The sequence below is a fragment of the Drosophila hydei genome, unplaced genomic scaffold (assembly GCF_003285905.1).
Source record: "Drosophila hydei strain 15085-1641.00,03,60 unplaced genomic scaffold, DhydRS2 tig00008114-arrow-pilon, whole genome shotgun sequence".
Lineage (NCBI taxonomy): Eukaryota > Metazoa > Arthropoda > Insecta > Diptera > Drosophilidae > Drosophila > Drosophila hydei.
Window position 1 is genome coordinate 9,177,020 of NW_022045827.1, and position 24,226 is coordinate 9,201,245.

The following is a 24,226-nucleotide window of genomic DNA, read 5'->3' on the forward strand; positions in this document are numbered from 1 at the left end:
AGCAACTTAATGTTTACAGTTATTCGAAATAGTATTTCATTTGGTTGACTCTTTACTATGTCATTGGAATTCATTATTTATTTAATATAGCTGCGCTTAGAACCTCTATCTAGGCTTCATTCATTTTAATCAGCGCCTGTGGTTGCACAAGCAGCTCTGATTTGTTGTATGCCTGTAATTGTGCGTCCTGCTGGTGGCATCTGTACGTCCTCTGTAATTTGCTACTATTCTGACGCTGTCACATTGATTGGTCACATCCCAACTCACATGTCCCTCTAGCATTTTATATTTTCAGTAAACACACGCACAGGGAGACGCGGGGACTGTGTGGCACCCACCTGGACGCTCCACTTCCAGTTGCTTGTCGCTAATGCTGTCGCGGCCAACGCTGCCAGCGGACGTTGCGCCAGTGCTGCCGCCATGGTGATGCTTGCGACGGCGCTGCGAGTGCCGTCGGCCGCCGGGCACGTGCACGCCCACGTAGACGGTGTGTGCGCGGTGTCCTGCAGGTGCGTGGATACAAATACAATGCGGGGCTTAATTGATTACTACACAAATACGACAACGTCAACAACAACAGCAACAAAAGAGAGAAATAAAATAACATGCATAATTCCATTTATCACGCATTGCCCAGGGAAATCTATTGGAAAAGTTGTCAATTTTTGTTGTTTAAAAAAAAAACGAGCTTTAGATTTCATGGCTGATAAAAACTGATGACAAGCTGATAATTTGTGTCTGCTAGCAGTATACGATGCGCTGACTCAGCAGCTTCTCAACTGTGCCTAATTGTACCTAAATAATATATGTACATTACTTGTTTCCAGGTCTTTGTAGTACTACGTGCTTGCCATATATTCTGTCCTATGACAATTTCCATTGCGACTTCGTCAAAGTCGCTCGTCTGTTGCCCGACTAATTGTGAGATCATCTGTGTAGCTGTATCTCGGTTTGATCATAATTTCAATTAATTATATGTAACCATTTTTTAGACTGATAGATATGTGTACATATGTATATATCTGTACTATATGCTGATATATATATATATGTATCAGGGTCTGGTGGGCGTTTTTATGCATTTAATTTGCACTTTGTACAGTGGAGATTGCTTACAGGAAACGCTGGGCAAACTGATCCGATTAACAATTGTGCATTAGAAGACTATACGAAGCGGTTCAAACTAGTAAAAAGTGGAAAATGTGTGAAGGTAAAAGATTGCAGTGAAAATATGTGGAATATGAATTGTGGATTGAATGAGGTTGATGGGGAGATATGAATGCAAGAAATAATATATACAAATTAAATATAAAATAAAAGTAAATGGCTTAAATAATGATTTATCTAAATTTAATTAACAAAAAAAAATTATTAAAAATAAAATATAATTAATAATTAATTATAATAAGTCTCATTCAGCTTGAGGCTCTTACTGAGTTTATTTCTTATTTAGAGTTTTACTAAATTGAACTAAAAATTTGCTTAAAGTCGATTTCTTTCAAAGTCTGGGCTCTAAGCACTAATCACTTAATCATTCAATTAATTTATATTCTGGAAAAATTTGTTGTAATAAAGAGCTCTAAATAAATATTCAAAATATTTCGAGCTCATAAAAGCTCAATTATTCATTTTTTCAGATCAGTTGCATCACGTTTCTAATAGAATAATTTATATGTTTAGCCACTAAGCGTATTTTAATTGTCTCATTAATAACACTTGAAGATTACAACAAATTTGCATTTGAGAAAAACGAGTTTACATAAATTAAAAAAAAAATAAAGATTCAAAATGAAATTTGTAGGGAATAATTTATGCAGCTCAAAACAAAATAAATGTTGATTGATACATTTGTAGCTCTGCCTGTTTAGTTATAACTCCTTCACATTTCATAAATTGCACTTTGACTGTGTCACATTTTGGCCATGTATTTCATGGCGATTTAGCCCTCGCCCTGCTCTGCCTTGCTGGCAATTGTGTTTGACAAGTTTGTAAATTTATTTAAGCAAAGTTTGCAAATTAATAACACGTGAAGATTACAACAAATTTGCATTTGACAAAAACGAGTTTACATAAATTAAAAAAAAATAAAGATTCAAAATGAAATTTGTAGGGAATAATTTATGCACATTTGTAGCTCTGCCTGTTTAGTTATAACTCCTTCACATTTCATAAATTGCACTTTGACTGTGTCACATTTCGGCCATGCATTTCATGGCGATTTAGCCCTCACCCTGCTCTGCCTTGCTGGCAATTGTGTTTGACAAGTTTGTAAATTTATTTACGCAAAGTTTGCAAATTGGTTTCGTAATACGGGGCCGAATGCGCGGGCGTGTCTGGAATCGTTTAACGAGCAAACTTAGCATTGGTAATCAGCCAACAGGTCGTGTTGACAACATGCCAATGCATTGCGTATACGCAGAGTTGTGCACTTTGAATCTTTCACTCTGTCACTCACCTTCGAAATCGTTTTCTGTAAATTGTTGAGTAAAGTCCTCGCCACCAGTGCGCGGATCCTTGGGCGCCTCATCGTCACCACTCGAGGAGTTCATGTTCCAGGGCCTGCAAAGAGTTCAACAGACCAAAAACGTTTAGTTAAAACAAATCTGAATTGCATTTGTTAGCTCATTAGCTTTGATGATCCCAAATGTTGTTCTACAAAAATAAATATAAACAATTTAAAATCGTAAAACAACTTGCAGTCACTTCAACAAAGTTTTTCATACTAAGGCCCAAAACCTGATCACCCACTCAAAAACCCCTCAAAAACAATCTGAAAAAAAAAAACAAAAAATCAACAAAAAACCTGATTTGATCGCGTCATCAATTTGACTCAAAACAAAACTCTTTGTGTTTACAAATTAGAACAGCTGCTCAAGATCACAGTAATCTCAGTTAATTGTGAACAACAAGATGAGTCGATTTTTCACGTGCTCTCAGTAAGTCTTGCCTTGAAACGAAAAACCTTGTAATGGGCCTCTTATAGCGTCGACACCAAGGAAGGTTTAGGAATTTATTTGCATAGAATTAACAGAGAAGTCAATATCAGCATTTTCGCTTGACTCTACTGGACTCTACTGGACACAGTGCATATATAATTTGTAGACATAAATTCTTTATAGTTTTGCTTAAAAGATCTTAAAGATATCTTGCTCAATAGAATTGGGCAAAATAAAATTTTGAAGCTGAAATAAAGCTCATAAGGGAAAAGGTTTATATAAAATAGTGCTAAATAAGCGAAACTTTTAATTAAAAATATCCAATTGAATTAATTAATTCGGCACTGCTCTTTAGAGAACATACTATAAACTCTATCCATTATTATGCATGAAATAAAGTTGAATCAATTAATTAATATTTTTTAAATAGCTCAAAAATAAATATTGTTGAATGTGATTTTTTTAAGCTCAACGATTTCAAAGTATTTCAATAATAAAAAATATATATTAATAAATAATTATTTTATTATATATAATTTTGTTTAAAAATCACAAAAGTTAAATCAACTTTCACTGAGTGCTTTTTACATGTTTTGGAGCTTAAAAACAAAGAACTTTTGTTTAAGCTTTCTCATGTAAAATTCAGTTTAAAAAACTTATTTTTGTTTTATTTTTTATAGGCTTGTTAATTAATTGTACTTGATAATTAATTAATTGTACTTGATTAACTGCCATATGAAGTTAGCACAAAAGTGTTAATGACCAAACATATTTCTATATGAACAAATTTTATAAAAGACGACAATCAGTCTACTGAAAAGAGTATTTGAACTTTGTGAATGCCAGTGCAACAGTTGAAATTTATGCGATGTCTCATGTTTCAGTTTGCAATTGCTGAATAAATATTGTATTTAGCTGCATCTGTTTGATATTCTATTTCAAATTCTTCATTGCTTTTGAAGTACAGTTGTAGGCATGATTAATAAATATATACTTCAAGCTGTTATAAACTAATGTCAGAACCTTAAAACTATAACAAATTTAATCACAAGCAAGTTGTATAATAAAAAATCAATATGCACTAGCAGATACCCTGTTTAATGTGTTCGCTCTTTCAAAATAAACAAATATTTAATAAACTCATATTCAAGTTATACGTTCATTAACAGACTTAAAATATTTACTATTGTATTTAACAATTGACGATTATAAAAATCTATTTTTGGCTCTGTATTGATATAGACATGTTAATACGCGCTCTAATAAAGGTTTGCATAACTTTTTTATACCCCTTTTAATTGCGCGTGTGTCATAGACAAAAAGTGTGTATATAAATATATATTTATATACAGCCTATAAATGTTTATAAAGTTTAACATCTTGAGTCAACATCGGCATTATCAACCATCAAAAAAGCTTATCTGTTACTAAATATATACTCGTATATACGAATCTATGTATACACATATGTCAACATATAATATAGCCAGTCCAACTGATAGATAGACCCTCCAGGCTGTCTGCTTGTGTAAACTGGGCCGATTTCATCTGACTTGAAACCACTTTTCAGTGTCCCGGGCGCAATTCTATAGCAATCTTAAGTGACTCACGTATCGCCGGGTTCAAAGCACAATCATAAAAGCCGCCAGATATGCATATATGTTATTTAAGCCTTTTATAAGTAAATCTGAGACAAGTGTTTGATTAAACTTTATGAAATGACTTTTAAACAAAGAGATAATATTATATAAAGAACGCCAAGAACTTGTTCTGCCTTTGTCCTTGGACTTCTTGAGATAAGTGCGTCAATGAGACACTTCGAGTGGCCCATTAAACACTGATTTCGATACTCGTTTACGAATCATAAAGAGTGTAAAGGTTTATTACAAGTTTCGTAATACTTCTGCGCAATATAATCGAGTTTTAGAGAAGTGAGAGATTTAAAACGTCTTTCGAGTATACAAAGTTAAAGTTGGGCAACAAATCCATAGTTTGAATATTTTATAATAGTTTTTAGGCTGGTTCATCACATGTGATCTTTTATATAGATTGGAATGAAGGTTTATTTAGCTACGATGCATGTTTTATTCACATAAATCGAAATAGATTCCACAGTCAATCACACTCGCTACATTTTATTTTGAGAACTTCAGTCACTTGTGTTTGTAATTTGATCTTATCTGATCTGGATAACTTGTTACACTTTTTACTTACGTTGAGTCTTCATTATTGTGAGCCATAACTTTTCGGCCCACCTACAAAACACTTGCGACGATCGCGAATCGCTGATCGAATTGCGCTTTATCACACGTTGCGTTGGGCGATGAAGATAGGCACAAAGCGTGTATTAACACCAAGGTTCGTTTTAAGGGTCTGTTATTACGTTCTGCTGTGTGGAGCTGTAGCGTGTTTATCACGCGATTCTACCGACTCGCTTCGAGCCCGGACGATTGCAGACTAACTACTAACTGGCCGATCTTAAAAGCGAAGCAGCGTCGGCGCTTAACCCGCTGCCTAGGCCTGTTTCTGCTGCTGCTGCTATCGCTGCTGCTGCAACGATTAGCGCCGGCAGCGATGCCAACAATTCACTGTGATTCATAATACAATCAGACCTCAGCGAATTGTTTTATTTTTGATAATTATTTATATTTTATTTTGAGAAAACTATATTCATAAAATATATAAAATTCTTTCTTTTTAATATTCGAAGTTAAACAGAAGTTTTCAAAAGCATTTCTACTTTGAAATACGACGAATATTTTGGCATAGTATAGTTATAGTAATAGTTTATAGGTTTTGTATAGCTATGATCTATATAAACTTTTTTTCTAATGTATTTTGTTAGTCTTTTAATAACAATTTTATTTTTCCAAATTTTTTATTTAATACTTATTTTATTTTTTGCAATCTAAATATACAAAAATTATGAGTAAATCTGTTTTCAACTGTTGCCCGTGATATTTGCTCCACTGTGCGCGAGTCACAGCGCGGAGAGTGTCACCGTGAGAGCATTGGGCAGAGAGAAACACATTATATGTATTTTTTAATCCCATAGGCTTCTTACTAAATGTGTTTTTAAACGTTGATTATCATTCTTGACCTTATCGATATTCGCCGTTTGGGCTCTTATCGCCAGGCTATGTACTACCATCGGGCCGACCGGCTCTTATCAATTGCTCTTCTTTACAAGTTGTTTACCTAACTTGCAATTAGTTTTTTTTTTTTATTTTGACTCTGTTTCTGTTTTACTTTTTTTATTACAATATTCTCCGAGGTGTTTGCTTTTTACGATTTGTTGCTTTTTTGCTGTGATTGCATTCAATATCAAAGAGCACTGACAAAACTGGTTACAGCTGCCCCATACTACATTTTTGTAAAGGAGAAGTTAATAATAAATATAAATTTTTTGTTTCGTGCGCGAATGTTGAATCCGTCTATTTCGTTTTAGCCAAATTGCTTCAATGTGTGGCGCCGAAAAATATATTTGTTTTCTCTCTCCACATGTGTTTTCAGCGCGACAAAAATAATAATTATTTTATTATTATTCTCATAATAGTCTAATTTCGCGCTTATTATATTTTTAGTTGTGTTTAGCATTTTGCAAAGTTTTTTAAGCAGTTTCGTTATTTGTTTTTTAATGAATATGTTAAAATTTGAATGTGAACTGCGCATAATTAAGCAGTTCAGTATTTACATATTCTGAATAATGCTGTTAGAGAATTTTGTTTGTTTACAAAATTCACTTATAATTATTTTTTATGACGAGTTGGGCAACTCTTTCTAATGAACCTAGAACAGTCTTCGAAGAAGTTTTGCTTTAGAAAATCAAGTTTGTGTATAAAAATAGCTTTAATTGTGTCTAAGTGAATGATATTTGAGAAAGAAAGAATTTGTAGAGTGGACATTGGTCAAATTTGTTAGCTTTGTCGAATTAGTAAAGGAATTTATTTTATAGATAGATAAGAGGGCTGTTTGATAAGAATATATCTATAGACAGCTTGGAAAAGATATAAATATAAATGCATAAAATATAAATTTTAAATGGCTAAATTGATATATATATAATTTATGCAAAAATGTAAAATAAATAAATTGAAGTATATTGAAATAAAATAAGTAAATTTTACATTAAAACAACATTTAGTGTTTTATCAGAAAAATTCTTAACGGAAACCCAAGCTCAATTTTAGCCAGCTTTACAGCTATAAATATATTAAAATTCAATTTAAATATTACTGTATTAAGCTGCTGTCTATTAAATATTTGGTTTCTTGCAAATTTTATAAGCAATTTTTGCGTATATATGTGTGTCTGTATGTATGTGTGTGATCGAGAACACCTCGTGCTCTGTGGTTGTTAATGTGCTTCCCTTTGTCTCGGCGCGACACTTTCCGCCTGAGCATAGTATCAGCTACTAACTGAATGGCCCCGAGACGACTCGCATCTATAGGTAAATTTATGTATATACATATATAGATGTATATATATATACTAATGAGTATTACCGCTTCGAATCGGAAAACAGCTGTTTGGCGCGGCTAAATTAAAAGAAAACTGAACATAAACACTGAAAGCTGCGAGGAAAAGCAAATATGTGCCGTGTGCTGACTTTATAGCGCCTGGCAATTTATTGTGAGTATTTATTTAAATTTCATTTTTGACCGACCAGCCAGGGCTGGCTAGCAGCGACGCTGACTGCGACGTCGACGTCGACTGCAATTCACCGGCTCAAACTGGATATGGGTAACTACGTCAAGTTTAGCCACCTTACGGATTGCTTATACCTCCACTCGGACTCGAAACTAACTGACAGATTGACTCGCTGACACACTGTGGTTGTGACTGCGACTGCGACTGCGACTGCGACTGCGTCTGCGTCTGCGACAGCCTGAAAGTCGGTATAATTAAATATATTTTTGCGATTTTTAATTTCGTCTCAAATGTGGGGAACTTTGTAACTCTCAACGGAGCATTTTAAACAGAAATTTTTGATTGTTTTATTTGTTTGTTTTGTTAGAACAAATGTTTCATTTCCGCTGAACGCCAGATTTGTCATTGATCTGGCATATCAGGTCATAAGCAAAATATACTTTTTATTGTTTAATAAATTAGTTTTCTTGGCATAGTTAATTATCGTCAATTCACACCTGGCAGCTTGAAAAAGAAAATATTGATTAACTGATGTTTACTAAGTCAATAGTCAACAAAAACTATGCAACGTGTTGCCAAATCCAGTTCTTCAATGATATGTAATTAATGGATGTCTGTTCACGCCGACTTTATACTCGTTATTATAAGTTATTATTACTGTTGGTAAGCTTAGTCACATTGACGTCAGACATTCCCATCTAATCGCCAAATACTTAAATATATGTTTTATTTCACATTGGGCAACTGCGTCACATATACAAGATTCATTTCAATCTGTCAATCTTCTCTTTGGAGTTATTTGTATTGCGTGTAAAGAGTTTCACTACTTTGTGGTCGAATATGTAACTAAGAGAAAAATTGAAATGAAATTAACTCTGTTTAATCAGACTGAGTTAAGGCTTTTGCAAAATGATATTTTGTTTGGAAAATTTGTGTTATTCAGAGTCTCTTGATAATCTCGTCCTCTGCAAGGGTATATTTTATTCGGGCTGCCGATAATGGCCATTTGCTGTTTGTTTAATTTTCAATTTTCTTGTTTGCGTCTTATCGACGTGCCTCTTGAGATCGCTAAGTTGGCAACTAAATTGTTTAATAAACGTGACAAACTTCATACAAAACCAGATGCTTATCGCAGCTGACAAGCGCGTCATTGGGCTAACACTTGAAGAACCAATCGATAAGGCTGTCGTTACCGTCAATTGGAATGATTATCAGCATCTAAGGTATACATATTTTTAGACTCATATAGCATATAGGTATTGGCTTTCATGATCGATTTATGATTTTGTCGAAACTCACAAATTCGGAAACAAATTTTTCAAGAGCTCTAATCGTTTTTTAACCGCTACTAATGAAGATATGACTAAGAAACCAGCTAAAAGTCAGCTCAAACAGGTTAAAGTTTTAGAAATTTTTCTACGATTTCGTTTATAGCACTTGTTTTGCAAATCTGTTTATATATTGAAGTGTCGGCGCGTTTTATGATAGCAAAAAGGCTCGAATAAAAATTTAATAGTTCAATTAATTTTCAGAAATTAGATATTAACAGAAATCAATTTTTATAAAGCAGAGCAAATTGATTTATTATAAGTTGAAATTGCAATTGGATTTTAGTTAAACTGATAACAACGCAAATCCAATTCTTTGTATGTCAATACTATTCAATGTATATTTGTTCAGCTGGAAAGCTTTCACACATCCAAGTCTAGAAATGGAAATGAAGAGTGTTTGCAGATAGAAAGCCAAGGAATGTCAATATTAGATGATTGTTTAGGTGCTTTAGACTTTTAGTATTAAATAACAATAATGACGTTAAGCTGCTTAACAATCTTTTCATCACAACTTAGTTTTAATTTAATATATTATGTTTTGAATAAATTTGACTTGCCAACACTTTTCGTTTATTATTAAATAATATAATTAAAGTTTCTATCATACTCTGGCTAAGACAATGCTACATCCATTCGATTCAGTTGATTGTTCTGGGTCACTAATTTTGAAAATCCAGCTAAAACCTCAATTATTACATTCTCTTATCCAACAACAAGTTCTACATAATTCAGACAAAATTCATCAGCTCAAGCTCTTATTTATGTTTTAGCGGGTTAATTGGGTTAATATCCTTTGTCAACTATATACACAGTGTGGGCGTGTACATTACACTCTGGTTGAGTTAATTTGCAATTAAAATGGTTTTCGTTTAATTAAATATAAAATATATTCACAGCAGAGTGAACAGAACATGACGGCAAAATAATTAGATGAAGAGAAACCTTAAACTTAAGGGTTTGTGAATGGAGAGCTGATAATCACGTCAACAAATTCCTTTAAAAAGTTTCTTTCATTTAATTTTCTAGCAAATTTAATATAAATATAATAATTGGTTGTTCTTAAATGCAATGAAAGTTTAGGCATAAATTTTGCTGTTGCCAAAAATAATTGAAGAAAGAGAAATATAAATTGAAAAATATTCTTATAATATATTTAATATATATAAAATATATATATAATATATTTTTAATAATATATATATATTTAAAAAAAAATATTTCAGACAATTTGATTAGTTAAAAAATACGTAGATATTAAGCTTGTTAATAGCGAATGACTAAGAAAACTAAAAAAATACTGATATGATAAGAAAAAGTTGAGTCGAGCGTAATCTTTGCTTCAATCGGAATTGAATTATAAAATTCATTATGGAATATTTATGACAAGTTGAAAATTTGTCGAAAATCAGTTTGGCTTATTTTAATCAAAGTCAAGTGGTTTTTTATTTCATTAAAATTGTAGACAGAGTCAAGCCTTTGGATGAGCTAAATTCTGTGAGGCGGTGTCAAGGCCATCTGACATTATAAAGGCTATTAAGCTTAGGGCTGTCAGCTTGTAATTTGGCTTTCTTATGGTTGATGGGACCCTACCCTGGAAAGCATTTCCGTCTACCATATAAAATCGTGCTAAAATGTTGTGTGTATATCCCTATGCCTTGGCTGATGTCATAGCGCCGTCTGCTGCTTGTTTTATGGATGCGGTTTTACGCATTGAATTTCAAACATCAGCTGCAAGGACAACCAAAGCTTGAACAAGGCAAGGACAACCCACAAATAATGCTGTTACTACTAACTCAAACAATATGAAATGACTAAGAAGAGTTAATCTGCTCATGGTTAAACTTCTCATGCTTCTCGCGGGCAAACAAGAAATTTCGCAGCTTGGCTGATAAATCGATTTGCACTTAACGAGCTGCTTTATTTTTTATGGAAATTTACAATTATCGAAGTGAAAATTGAGACGTGAAAATTGCAAAAGGAAAAATATTTTTATTTAATAAATATTTTGCACTTGTGCGCGACTTGCGGTAGGTGCCAAAAAGGGCCAGAAGTGTGCCGCTCAAGGCAAGCGCACATTTTATGTGGCGTGGCGGAAATGACATACATAAGCCTAGGCGGCGACATATGTAGGCGTGGCCCAAGTCAGGCAAATGGGATCAATGTCCCCGCCGAAGAGAATGAGGCAAGCAAAACAGAAATGACAACTAAGATAGTCAGTGGGGTGGTTGGGTGAAGCTGCAGCAGAGCGAATGCACAAAGCGAGAGAGAGAGAGGAAGAGAGAGAGACAGCGAGAGAGAGAGAGAGTGGGCGAGGTGGTGAGAGCATGTGTGGTAGCTGTGAGAGAAGCTTGGCTGCTGGCTGAGACAGCAGCCTGACTGTTTGCTTATCGAATGCTTCCTGCCACTAACCCCAGAGTGCTGTGTGTGCACCTTATCATAAGAACAACAATGGAATGCGCCCAGACAATAAACCATCTGCACTTGCCATGTTATTGACCTAGTGCAGCCGGACACACACACACACACACACATAAACTTAGGTATCGCCAAACAAAACGGAAAGTAAGCTAAAGTTCTTTAGAAATGCGACAGTTTTTCTCTTGTTTGCACATATTTGCAACATTTTTCATGCTCGATAGGCTTTAAGCCTTTTTGGGCCTGTCAAGTTAGATATTTGCGATTTCAATTAGACGCTATCAACTTTAATTTATGACCTAATCGCGTTTTAATGACGAGAGCTGGAGAATGTTTTCGTGCCGGTTCATAAATTGTTGACTCTATTTGAGTTACACGTACTTATTATAGCTTCAACTATATTCGTTGGACTCGGTTCTATTTTAGCTCTGTGCGTGTCGCGGAAGTTTCCATTGTCACTTAATTGGGGGCACACCATCAGTAAGCAATGCCCCCACAATTTGCGTATAATGGAAAAACTATTGTGTTCAGATTTCTTGGATTTGCCCCTCCAAGTGCGTGTCGTTGTCATTTCAAATATATATAGATATATATATATACATATATATAACTATGTTTATTACCTTAGTCAGGGCGACGCAAATAACAGCCTTTGATGAACAATAGGTGTGTTAGCCATAATTTATAAAAAAAAATTGAAAAAGATAAAGTTAGCAGAACAGCTTGACCATAATAAGAAATGGAAATACCACTTAGTGCAGCTGGCTTTTACATGACTTTATAATAATTTTTATTGAAATTGGTTTCTAGAAATACTTAGTATATATACTTAGTATGTGTATAGCTATATAAAAATGTGTGCGGAAAAGGTTTTGTTAGGAAAAAGTTGTCTGTTAGTTGCATTCGTTTTAGAAGTTAGCAAAGGCTGAAAACTTCAGCTGTGGAATTAAAGTATGAGCTTACGCACTTAGAATACAAGTTTTGTTTTAAGCTAAGTGATAGGCTATAGAAGATATGTGATATATCTGAAAAATCTGTGCTATCTTATAAAACATCAGCTTAGCTTTAAGATAACAGAAACGAGTATTGACTAAACTCTTTTGCAGCTGAGCGCAGGTAATTCAATGATTAACTTAATAATCATAAATTATCTATACCAAATAGCCACATTTATCTTTTTGTGCAGAGCATTGCCACTGAGAGCTGTGTGTGTCAGATCCAATTAATACTGAAAACACTTGTTATTTTTAAGCTGAGAATAAGCTTCAGTGCGATAACTGCTTCCATTTCCATATATAGCTATATTTTTGAAGCAAGCGAAACTTATGTTCGGCAATGAGAATCATGTATATGGATTTATATATATCTTTATATATACCCAAACTCATATCATAAATCTATAGAAATTGTTAACTTAGAGCTGCATGCATCGCACTAGGGTTGCCTTATTGTTAACACATTCTTTGGGCACATTCTCAGCGTCAAACGTTTCTCTATTTCGTGTATTTGGCTCAGGTGAAGATGGGATTACCTGCTGCTATCCGTTGTTGTTATCACTTTTGGCAACTGGCCGTGTCCATGGATATGTTTGAGCTGTGCTTGGGGTTGGGCTTGTTGCGGCATATTGCTATCCCCTCGGTTATTGGCCACAATTTGTTGCGAATTTAGTTGTGAGGCCATCGACAAAGAGACAAAGACTCGACGGGTTATTGACTCTGCCGACTGCGACTACAGCAGCAGAAGCAGCAGCAACGACGTCGACTGCGACGCTGCAGACACAAAGGACACAAAAACAAGGAGTTGCCTCCAATTAAATTCAGCTCCGAGACGCGACGCTTGCCACGAATTTCCAATTCTAGCTAAGATCACAAATCAATTGGGGCTTTCAAGCACTTGTACTTATAGATAGTGCATGGTTAACTGTATTGGCTGGAGTTCACTTTGTACACTTGCTGTCTAACGGTAGCTGCAACCGTATCCGCATCGCATTGAGTCGCGCGCCAGACTAATCCGGCCGGGTTAGCAGTAACGAAGTTTCCATCTCGCCATAGTTAGCCTCACCGGCGCTCAGCTGTTTCTCTCTCGCTCTCCATCTGCCTGGCGCTCTTCGTATCTGCAACTGTTGCACAGAGCGCAGTTGCATTGGGTGCACTCTCTTTGGCATTTCTCTTCTCTTTCGTCTGTTGCATTAACGTGTTTGTTTAGCGGCTTCGCACATAATTATTTCGTTACAAACACGTTGCAAATATGCCCGAGTGGAAGCGGCTGAGTAGTGTGGGTGTCGCAGCTAACGGAAACCGGCCAAAGGATGCCAATGCGGTTATGAGTAAGTGTGCCTCTGTGTGTATGTGTGTTTGTAAGTGTGCATTTGTATGTTAGGTTTCGTGTTGATTTTGCTGTTATGGCAATGCAATTTAATTAAATTGAACTTGCCAAGTGCTAGGCAATAAAATAACATTTAATGCAAGTGCAGCAATAAAACAAATTAAAATCCAAATTGATTGATTGGGGATCAATGCAAGCTGGGCTATGGAATTGGTTAAGATATTCTCGAATAACAGTTTTATGTAACTTTAATGTCTAAAACTTTTTACTTCAAAATGAAACTATCAATAATATAAGCCTTTAAGCTGGCTTTGTTTTCTTGCCATTTCTGCTTCTATTGCTCTTATTTGGTCACTTATTTTAAAACTTTCAATTCTTTTTGTTATATTTTTGGGGGTCGAAGCACATTTTCACATCAACATTAAAAATGGGTATGTCTTAACAAATTTGAAGGTCAACCCACGTTAGTTAAATAGGCGTGATTCACACGTTTTATTTTTCCGCTCAAGCTAACACAAAAAATATCTGTTAAAAATAAATTTAAATATAAATTTCAAGGTTGGCGCTTTGCATTTTCCACAAGTCGAAAATCTAGCTTTAAATCTACACGCAGCTTATACACAGTTTACGTAAAGATAAAATATATTTAAGAACGGAATTTGATATGCGAGTAAAATCGATTCATATTATTTTATTATTATTGAATCAGTGATCCATAAAATCTGCTTTCACAATTTGTAAATTGAATTTGTGAATGTTGAAGCGAGTTGAAGTGCATTTAATCAGAATATCATTGGGTATCGCGAGTGTCCTTTGGCTTTGCATATGCATTGAATATATTATGCTCTTATCAGATTTTTTTTCCAACGCCAAGCCCCGTCCCGGGCCGGCATTGCATTCAATTTGGTTATTTCATTTGACGTTTTGCGTTCGCTTTTCCTCTGGGCCGACACATGGCGGATGTGAGAGCTGTAGGCAAGCGTTTTGTAACCAACCATGTGCACGGGCTTATGGGGAAAAGTGGGCCCATAAAACGTGCGAATGCCAAAGCGATTGAGCGGAAGAAGGCGCAGATGGCAGGGCGTGCGGTGTGGCGACTCGTGCGCTACGTAAGCGCAGAATGTAGGCTGACTCGTTGCAGTGTCAAGTGAAATGAAATTTTCAAATACGCAGTGTGTGCAAAAATCAGCGAATAAAAGCAAAAAGCGTTGTTTGTTTCTATTGATTTTTCTTGAACAACTATGGTTAAACAAACCCGAAGGCCACTGGAGGGTCGCGGTAAATGAGATGTCAACAAAAGCGATATCGAAACAGGCCCAAAGCCCAAGCTATCCTAACCCAGCAGACGCATGTTGTGTCTAAATTTAAACAGGTATTTATGGCGCCAGGTAAAGGACAAAATTATACAAAAATAAACATTTTAATAGCGCTCGTTTGTCTCTTGAGTCAGCCTGGAGCCAAGCGTGTCGTGTTAAAGGCACTCGGGCATATTTTGAATTCAAAAATATTTGGTTTCAGAACTTAAATGCTTTAAGCTGACGCTATTTATAGCAGCTTTCATTTCATTTAAATTAAAGTTAGTATTGGCATGCTTGAAAAGTTTTAATGGCTTGCGCTTACTTCTTATGAACTAACATGAAACTCGCTTAGTTAATGGATCGCCGAGGTGTAAGCAGGTTAGCCTAGAATAAGTAGCTGTACTCATTTTGTACATGCAGTCACTTGACATGCTTGGAGGGTAATTACACACACGACTACACACACACCCACCTACACACACTATTCCACGCACGATCTAATTATAGTGGAACTTTTCAACTTGGCTTACACAAATTTTGCAGCTCAGAGCGCGCATGTAAAGCGTTACCTGCTGTCAGGCATCGAAATTCTTGGTTGAAGTAACACCACATACCAATTATGGCAGTAAATAGGTAATAGGAAGACACAGCAGGCACATAGCCAGCTAGTGAGGGGGCCGGCACAGCTGCGAGTAGGCATAAAAATAAGCATTGATTGGAGTCAACGTTTGGCGCTGACAGCTTATGTCCTTGTCCCCAAGGCCTTGCCTGGCGACATATGCGACAACTTTGACTGTGAGTGTCACATAAATTGTGGCACACGCACTGCCACTTATACCATGCCCCGTGCTTAACCTAAAAAGTTATATTTGCTTCGACTTGTTTGACTTGGTCTGCATGAAAAGCAGCAGCAGTAGCAGAAGTTGACTTACATTTGCTAACTATGGTCTCAGCTTCGATTTCGAAGTAAAACAATTGCATAAGCTGCTTTTCGGCCACTGAATAAACTACAATCAATTTGCTCTTTGTTATTTTCTTTTTCGAAGAACAGCAATACTTGTGCTTGAGGATTAGGCTAATTGGAATATAATTGAGCTGAATAAGCAATCGAAACAGTTTTATAGTTAAGAAAAAAACCATATATAATATATAAATATGTAATTCAAGACTTTAATGAGCCAGCTAAAGATAAAGGCTGTCATAAAGCGCTGTTTTGCTTGGAAATCAAATCGAATTTTTGTTTAGGGACTCTAGCTAAACCAGTTAATCCAGAAAAAGTACAACTGAAGCTACTTTGTTTTTACTTTTGAATTACTTGAGCTTGGAAGAAGACTCAGCTGCCAAGTTTTAACAATTTAATTCAAATTTATGTCTATGCATATAAAAATTCAGTTTTAAATTTAATTTAAAATTTTTTATATTTTTACAAGTTTACCTATTGAATCAAAATACTTACATATATAAAATTTTATTTTAAAATATGTTTTTCTTTATATTATGCGAATATCTATTCAAAGTTCAAATTCGAATTCAAATTATAGCATAAATTCTTTAACGACCTCTGATTGCTTGCAAAATACTTCGCATCGAGCTCGCTCTGAACTTTTCTCAAAGATAATTTATTGATTCGTTATGTAATTCGATTGGAAACTCGTTTACAGATTTTGCCGCCAACCTAATCGAGCCTGACACATTATCAAAAGCGCCTGGGGCTGTCTTGGCAGTGGCTTGGGCTGGGATATCTGAAAATTAGAATTCACAATCTTCAATTGGCAATGTCGCCGAGAAGAGAAGCACTTGAGGGCAGAAAAACAAAAGTGACCTCCTGACCCCCTTTGCAAGGCGACATGCTGAGTGGAAGACCCTTAGATGAACTGCTTACAAAAGTGTCGAAGTCTAAGATACTCTGTACAGAATCAGCCTTAATAAAGTTGGTGTGAGATGAGCAAAGAAGTATATAAATAAATGAAATAAATTGTTTATTAGCAACACATTCAATAAATATTACGCTTGTTTCAAAATTTCGAATTTGATACGTAGCTAGAAATGGATACTGTTCGTAGAAGCACAAGCACTTGCCTCTAATGCCAGGTAATTTAACACCTGATATGCCCATTGTACCTCCCACATACGTATATCGTATACGAGCACGTTCTTATCAACAAAGCGCTTTCAGACTTTGAGGCAGCAGCAGATTTCTCGAACGATTTCCCTCTCAATGTCGATAGTTTTTGTTACTTCCCTGACAGTTTCACATTACAAAGGTGCATTTGCTGGCACCAAAGTAACTTTATATGATTTATTTGTTTTATTTACCTTTTGTCGAAACAACAATGACAAATTAATAAAAATGCGAAGTGTGCTCTGTGCTTGACACCACCAATAACCGATGAGCAACATGTGAGAAGCCTGATTGACTTATAGCTACCTCATGGTAACAGAATACTTATAAGGTAATTAAATACAATTGCGGACTTGCTGTAAATATTTAATTTAGTTTTTCTATTTACTTTGGTCATTTTAGTAGTGCAAATTTGGCTGAACAAATTTGCATACATTTAAATTGTTGTTGAAATATTTATTTCAAAGTTATTCTATAAACTCGAACTTTATGTCTTTATGCCAAAACAAACTCTTATCAACATTGCTCAAATATATATATTTTTAGTTATTGTATGTCTTTGAGAGTTAGCTTATAACTGAGACTGATATACAAAAATTTATGCTTTAAACTGTTCATATCTACTTCAATCAATCAGGAATAATTGCTCCCATGTAGGGCTCACTTTTTCTATCATTTTAATACAATAATTCATATTAGATTGAAAGGCCTTTGCAGCTCTCTAATTACCATTAATTTTGTATTTAATATTGTCCTTATCAGCAATTAAGTTAAATAACATATTTACGTCATTTTTTCTGCTATTAATGGCTCTGTTTTGTCTAGATAAATTGTATTAGACTTTGTATATTTCAGATCTTTCAGTATTTGGCTCACACGCAACGGCTAAAATGTTGGCGCAGTTTAATTGCTTGTGGGTGGCTTGAAGTTGACCAAAAGCCAATATGCCCCATTTGCAACGCTTTGAATTCAGGGGGTAAATAAAAAAAGAAACTGTCAACCTTAAGTAAAAAGTTCGCCCGTTGCCACCCGCCAGTTGGCAGTTGGGCTAGAAGTAACTCTTACCGTATTTGCCAGGAGGTTCTGGTCCAGCTTTAAGGGCGAAAAAGTTGGCAACAGCAACTGCTGCTGCTGTTGCTGCTGCTGCTGCTGCTGCTGCTTACTGACCCAGTTAGTTACTAGGGCTGCTGCTCTTGGCTCTTTAAATGCTGTTCCTTTGGTATTTTTGTTTAGATTCGAAACGGTGGTTTAACTTGATAGCTATCGAGCTGAATGCTTTGGCCGTGCTCTGGCAGTGTTTGCTTTTTCAATTGGCTGCAAAAGCTCATTTACCAATTACGGTTAGGGTATTTGATTGTTGATGTCACAGGTGTTGGCCTATTGGAGGTGTTGGCTTTCATTTATTTTAAAAATTTATCGATTTTGGTTTCTTTCGGCCATTCACTTTGCTCTTACAGTTAGCATTAAACAACAATAAATATTGACTTTAGTAATAAACATTAATATTTGGCTACACATAAATTTCGCTAATAGATTTACTCTGCTCAACTACGTTAACGTTAAATGCACTTTGTTAAGGGTACGGGTCAGAGGGTTTGGCTTACATACGCACAATTAGACAAAAGGTAATTCTTAATTTGTTATTTGTATTTAATTGGCTTAGTTGTATTTGTTTTTTTTTTTTGTAATTTATTTAGTTTTGTTTGAGTTTTTTTGTTTTTTTTTTTGTTGCTGCAAAACGATTTTTCTTGCAAATTTCTTGACTAGCAGCTTTCGTGCAGGTTTCCGCCCGAGCTGAAAAAACACGTCCGCACTGTGCCACGAGCCAGGAGAACCTGAAAATCAGTACACATACTGCCCCATAGACCTAGACTCGGCTTGCCAAAGCACGCACTCTCTCTCTCAGTCTGTGCCTCTATGGGGCGCTCTCTCTCTCTCTCTCTCTCTCTGTTGCGTTGTCTCCGTGTTTATACCACATGTTCTCTTGCGTCGCCGCAGCACCCACGCGGCATCCTGTGACATTTACAATGTCACAGAGAGCAAAGCCAAGAGAGCGGGCAGCCATACACGAGCGAGAGCTGTGAGTCGAGTGTGACCACGAGTGTAGGCTGCTTGGAAGGTGTTGTATGGGGTGGTCTAGGGCAGCCGACTACAATTTGTTTTCATTTTGTTCTTGGCCGGGGGCCAACTCCTTTGGGGCGCTCTCTCTCATTTTTTTTTGATTTTGCAGTGATGTGTTATGAATGTTTGTTAAGTATGATTGTTTGGTGGCTCGTCATATGTTAGAATGAGCTGGGCTGTGCCATAAAGTACAGGGTATACAAGGGCAATTGCTGATAAGCATTATGAGCAACAGTGCAATGATATGAAAGTTAAATAAAATAAAAACTTTTATGATGTAACTGAAAGCAATAACAATAGAGAATTCAAAGAAAAAACACGATGAATAAAGTAAGCCTTGCAGCATTTATTTCTTCTGGATCTCAGTCGCAGTTAAAGCATAGACAGATGCTGCTCTATATAATACTTTGTTAGCCAAACAATTGCTCTAATTCCAATTCCCGCTAATTTTGTTACCTAAATATTAGGCATTTGCATCCAATTTCTATATTTATTTCAAGCATCGCTCACATTAATCTTGTTGATATATATATTTGTGTATCTGCCTTGACGTGCCTTCTAATTCAGCTGCTGTAAGTGAACTAATGATCATAACTGGGCCTAGAGCAATTCGGCAGCTAAAGGTCGTGGGGCAAGAGACGTCTTAAAGTCAAGCGAGCTTTGGCCAGTTCGTGCGCCATAGATCATCCATTCTATAGCATGTGAGCTGTGCATGTAAGGCGACGTCAATCTGCTAGGCTTGTCATGATAAGTGGCTTCCAGTTGGCTATCAATCAGAGAATTGTCCATATGATTAGACCGCGCCAAGTCTTACTGAACAATGCGAAACGCTTTGAATATCTCTATCATCAGGTGACCGCCCATTTGCCATTTGGTCATTATGGGCGCGTGTCTGCGGCGCATTGACTGCCAAGTGCTCGGGCGCCCCCAATTGAGGCTTATAAAGCAATTGAGTTGTCGCTGCTGACGTAGGCAACCTGGGCTAGGGGTTTCTCTCCAATCATTGCAACTTTGAAGTTGGCTGCCCGCCTAATCAGGGCCTCGTGCTGAGCAAACATTTTAGTTATCCATCAAATTGTTGGTGGGGTGCAGTTGTTTATTAATTTACTGGGTGCTGGCTAATGCTGTTGGTTGCTTATGCTAATTATGTGGCTAGGTAAAGAAGCGGTGCGGGTAGTCTATGTGGTGGTTGTCTCTGTTCCGCTCGTTCTCCCGCTGCCTCTGTCTGCCCCTTTCTAGCTCCGGCTGGCAGGGATCAGCAGCGTGCTTTGATGAGTGTCCGCGATGCTCACGGGACCAGGCGCGGTCATCAGGCGTATCATCGTCATAGTACTGATCGCTGTCCTGGCCATAGGCATCCGGATCTTCAGCGGAGCTAAGCTCGCATAGCGGATTGCCACGTCCGCGCGGGTGGCCCGGTGCCGCATGTTGCGGGCCCGTTGCCGAATGTAGCTGGCCCGGTGCATAGAGTTGCGGGCCCACCAAGCCGTAGCTACTTGGCAAATTGCGTCTGTTGGACCAATTGCGTTGTGGCCCTGCTGCCTTTCTACCACTGAAGCGCCTTGGATGCAGCTGCTGGTCGTGGCCGCCCACCTCATCGCTGCACTTGATGCCCCGCACAATGTTGTTCATGTAGATCGAATGTGGCAGCGGCTCCCGATACTTCGGCCTGGGTCTGGGCATAATTTGTTTGTTGCTCACATAGAAATCGCGGCGGTGCGGCTGCTGCGGCAACATGCCAATCCGCTGGCGTGGCTTCACAAATTGCCCCTCATAGAGAATGGGCTCGACAATGTTCTTCATAGGCTTGCGATAGCGCGACCCATGTGGCATGTGCCGCATGCTGCCATCTAAAGAAAAGTTAATTTCTGTTTGTTTTTTTTTTTCGCTGCGAATCTCAGTTTCAGCTTTGCACGTACCTGTCTCCTCGAGCGACGAAAACTGTGGACATACATGCGTATCCTTTTCCGCGGTATCGTTGGAGTCGCTGCTAGCTGTTACGATATTAAATGACAAATTACAGCAAAGTCAAGTCCATGAAATACTAATAACTATTTTCGCAGCTATGTTCTGCGACTTTCTTCATAAATTGGCAAGGCAAACGAATTTACGTTTGGCCTTAGTGGTGCCACCTACCTGCAGATTCGCTGTCTTCTGCTCCGGAGCTATCTACGTTTTCCGTTGTTGCTTCCTCATCTTCCGATGTGTCGCTGCATTTCTTTGCTTTCTTGCCTTTTGCTGTTCCCACGAACGCTTCCGGCCGCAATGTGGTGGCTGTTTCACGTGCTGTTAGCTCAGCTGTTAGATATACCGGAGATACCTCACTGGACTGCACGACCCCATCGACCTTGATATTGGGCGCATCCGGCACACTGGCTGCACTGATCCGTTGCCGGTTACGGCGTTTCCCATACTTTCGCTTTACATATTGCTGGATTTCTTTTGTGGTCGTCTCATAAGTTGTGGTTGGGTATTCAGTTGTGATGGGCGGGGTCACTGTGCTGGTGTAATCAGTGGTGCTAGGGACCTCGGTTGTAGTGTCGAGTGTTGCTCCCAGTATTGGGTCATCTGTTGTCGCCAGCTCGTTTGAAACTGGGCTAGCGGTGCTGTTGTCGCAAGCTGTGTTCAGGTTGTCTTGTGGTCCGTTGGGACTGCAGTTTGTGTCATTGGGCAGCTCGGCACTGCGACTGCTTCCTACAAGCTGCTCGGTGCTCAGGCTGAAGTTGGTGCAGGGATCATGCCGCATCAGAGGCGTGCGCAGCACCACCACACGTATAAAGCAGGGATGATCCATGGGCACCAGCGGATTGGCACAGGGCACCGGCGTCGATGATTTCTCAGCGTCATAACGGGGTCTACCCAAGTCGCCGCATTCTTCGCTGTCGTCGAAGTCCTCCTCGAACAGGTTCAGCTGGTCGCTGCTATCTAGGGGCACGCTGTCTTCGCACGGTACTGCGGAGGCAAACAGCATGGGCACGGAACGTTGACGGCGCTCACTTAGCTCGGGGCTATCCTCACGCAGTATATTCCGCATCATCTCCAGCATTTGTGTCTCGCGCTTAGGCAGTGCCGAGCTAAGTTTCGTATTGGAGTTGATTTTCTGGATTTTGGTCTTTAGATTTGTCAGTTTTTAGTCAACTTACCCGATGTTTGCCCCACAGAGCAACACCCACAGCACCAGCAGCATCGATAGAGTTGTTGGCGACTTGGCGGTTTCCATGGAAATGTTGCCACAGCTCTGTCAGCGCTTGGCTTTTGTTTTGTGTGCTGGCGACGTCGGCGGCGTCTCAAATGCTCGATGGCACACGTATTTGTCAGATACCAAGTGCTGCGCTGCGCTCTCACTTTCGGGCAATCGAAATGCCGCCCTGACCCGCCCCCGTGCCCTGCATCTGAGTTGATTTTGGGCGGTTTTGGGTTGCCCAAAAATCATAGTTTCTGATCTGCTTTCTCATTAGAACGTCTCTGATCGACCGTCCGTCTGTTCGGTCTTCGCTTTCAGTCGCTACGTGACCTGTGGGCAGAGTTTGCCGATTTTTTTTATTTTTGTGTTTATTTTTTTGGTAATTTCATTTTTTATTTTTTATTTGTATTTTTTTCTTTTTTTTTGATTATTTTCCACTCGCTTTTCGCTGTTGTTGTTCTACTCGACTTGCATTTTATTTTTATTTTCATTCGTTTGGCCACCCTGGGCTCATCGGATTTACCTAATATGTGGGGCATATTCATTTACTGTATAAATATATGCATATTTTAAAGTTGTGCCAGCTTAGCCATGTATGTACCTTACACTCGTCTAATTAGGCATTTAGTTTATGGTGGTAATGAAGTCAGAATAGCTTATTTTTTGTATGACTTCAGGCTTCCACAACGTCTCAAGATCAATGACTTGAAAACCTTTTGATATAATAAGAAATAATTAATAAAATATATGAAGATGTTATAGATGGCCAGGTCGATTTAAAATATAATCCTTTATATTAATTATTTACACTTAATTTAAATTATACTTAGTTAATATATATTTAATTGCTAGAGACTGCCAGATAGGTCTTGAGAGGCTGGTGTCTGAACCTACTCCTAGCTCCAGTGCAGAGTTTAGCTGATCTTTGGCTGACAAACTGATCGCTCCAAGTATTTTTTGGCCACCTTCTGAATTTTGTCTCCAATTTTTGACAGCTTGAGGTATTACTCGTTCTATAAATAAACCCTGCTTGTATACTATTCATACAGCACACAGCTGTTTATTAACCCATTAAGAATAAAGTTCGATCATCTAGAGCATCTGCCAGTCGAGCAGTTGCGATTCGAGCATTATTACTTGTTCTTTGTTAGCATTTGATGTTACATGTCTGTCGCCTTGTTTAAGCTTTATGATAATCACTTTTTAGCCACTCGCTCGCTGGTACGGTACGGTTGGTCTGGGGGCAGAGAGGTTTATTGTTTTGTCTGGCTTTCGCTTTTTATGGATCTATGCAAGTGTTTTTCGTTTTGTGGGTGCTCTGCTGTCTGACTTGGGTAAATAATACCGTCAGACTGTTTGTGGGTTTGCACAAGAGAACAGAAGCAACAATAACAACATTAGCAAATGCTGACAGCCGGATTTCACTTATTCTCTGTACAATTTTCCCAAGCTTTGCAGATGGTCTTAGATCACGTCTAATTTTAATTGATTCTAATTGGAGCAGCTTATTGTAGTGGCCAATAAAGACGATTTTTTTGTGAGAAACAAACAGGCAAAATGATGATTAAGACTTTGCTTTACTTTTCGCCGTTGGCAATGGAAAATCAGTAAAGTTATGAATGTAAATAAAGCGAATTATAATCCTAGTTCATTAGAATTTAAATAAACATTATTTCTGCAAATCTTTTTACTTACCAAAAGACATTTTCAAGTGCCAGATTATCTAATCTATCTGAGCGAGATACTCTATAAGATCGACTTGTCATGCGTAATCATAATAACTTACTTTATGGAATCAATTTGGGTATTAAAAGCCTAGAGAGACTAAAATTTGTGAAGGTCAT

General features: G+C 37.6%; 2 protein-coding genes across 16 annotated transcripts in view; both read right to left on the reverse strand.

Annotated features, from left to right (window-relative positions):
• LOC111602018 (sodium bicarbonate cotransporter 3) overlaps nt 1-18,900 on the reverse strand; it is a 28,233-nt gene extending 9,333 nt beyond the window's left edge. For 4 of the 15 annotated variants that reach the window (XM_023319001.2, XM_023318927.2, XM_023318935.2 and 1 more), the window contains exons 1-3: nt 12,864-13,173; nt 2,456-2,559; nt 339-503 (exon numbers count right to left, since the gene is read on the reverse strand). In XM_023319001.2, coding sequence (XP_023174769.2) covers nt 339-503; nt 2,456-2,559; nt 12,864-13,012 — 418 coding nt within the window. In that variant the 5' untranslated portion in view covers nt 13,013-13,173. Of the gene's footprint in view, nt 1-338; nt 504-2,455; nt 2,560-5,150; nt 5,382-12,863; nt 13,176-18,142 lie in introns of those variants that run through there. The other 11 variants (XM_023318974.2, XM_023319018.2, XM_023318953.2 and 8 more) reach the window with 10 other exon arrangements.
• A 1,450-nt stretch (nt 18,901-20,350) lies between these two features.
• Nucleotides 20,351-22,418, reverse strand: LOC111602193. Its single transcript, XM_023319158.2, has 4 exons — nt 22,342-22,418; nt 21,335-22,272; nt 21,118-21,192; nt 20,351-21,048 (listed from the first exon to the last, which is right to left on the reverse strand). The coding sequence occupies exons 1-4, from the start codon at nt 22,416-22,418 to the stop codon at nt 20,351-20,353; spliced, it is 1,788 nt and encodes a 595-aa protein (XP_023174926.2).
• Nucleotides 22,419-24,226: the final 1,808 nt, after the last annotated feature.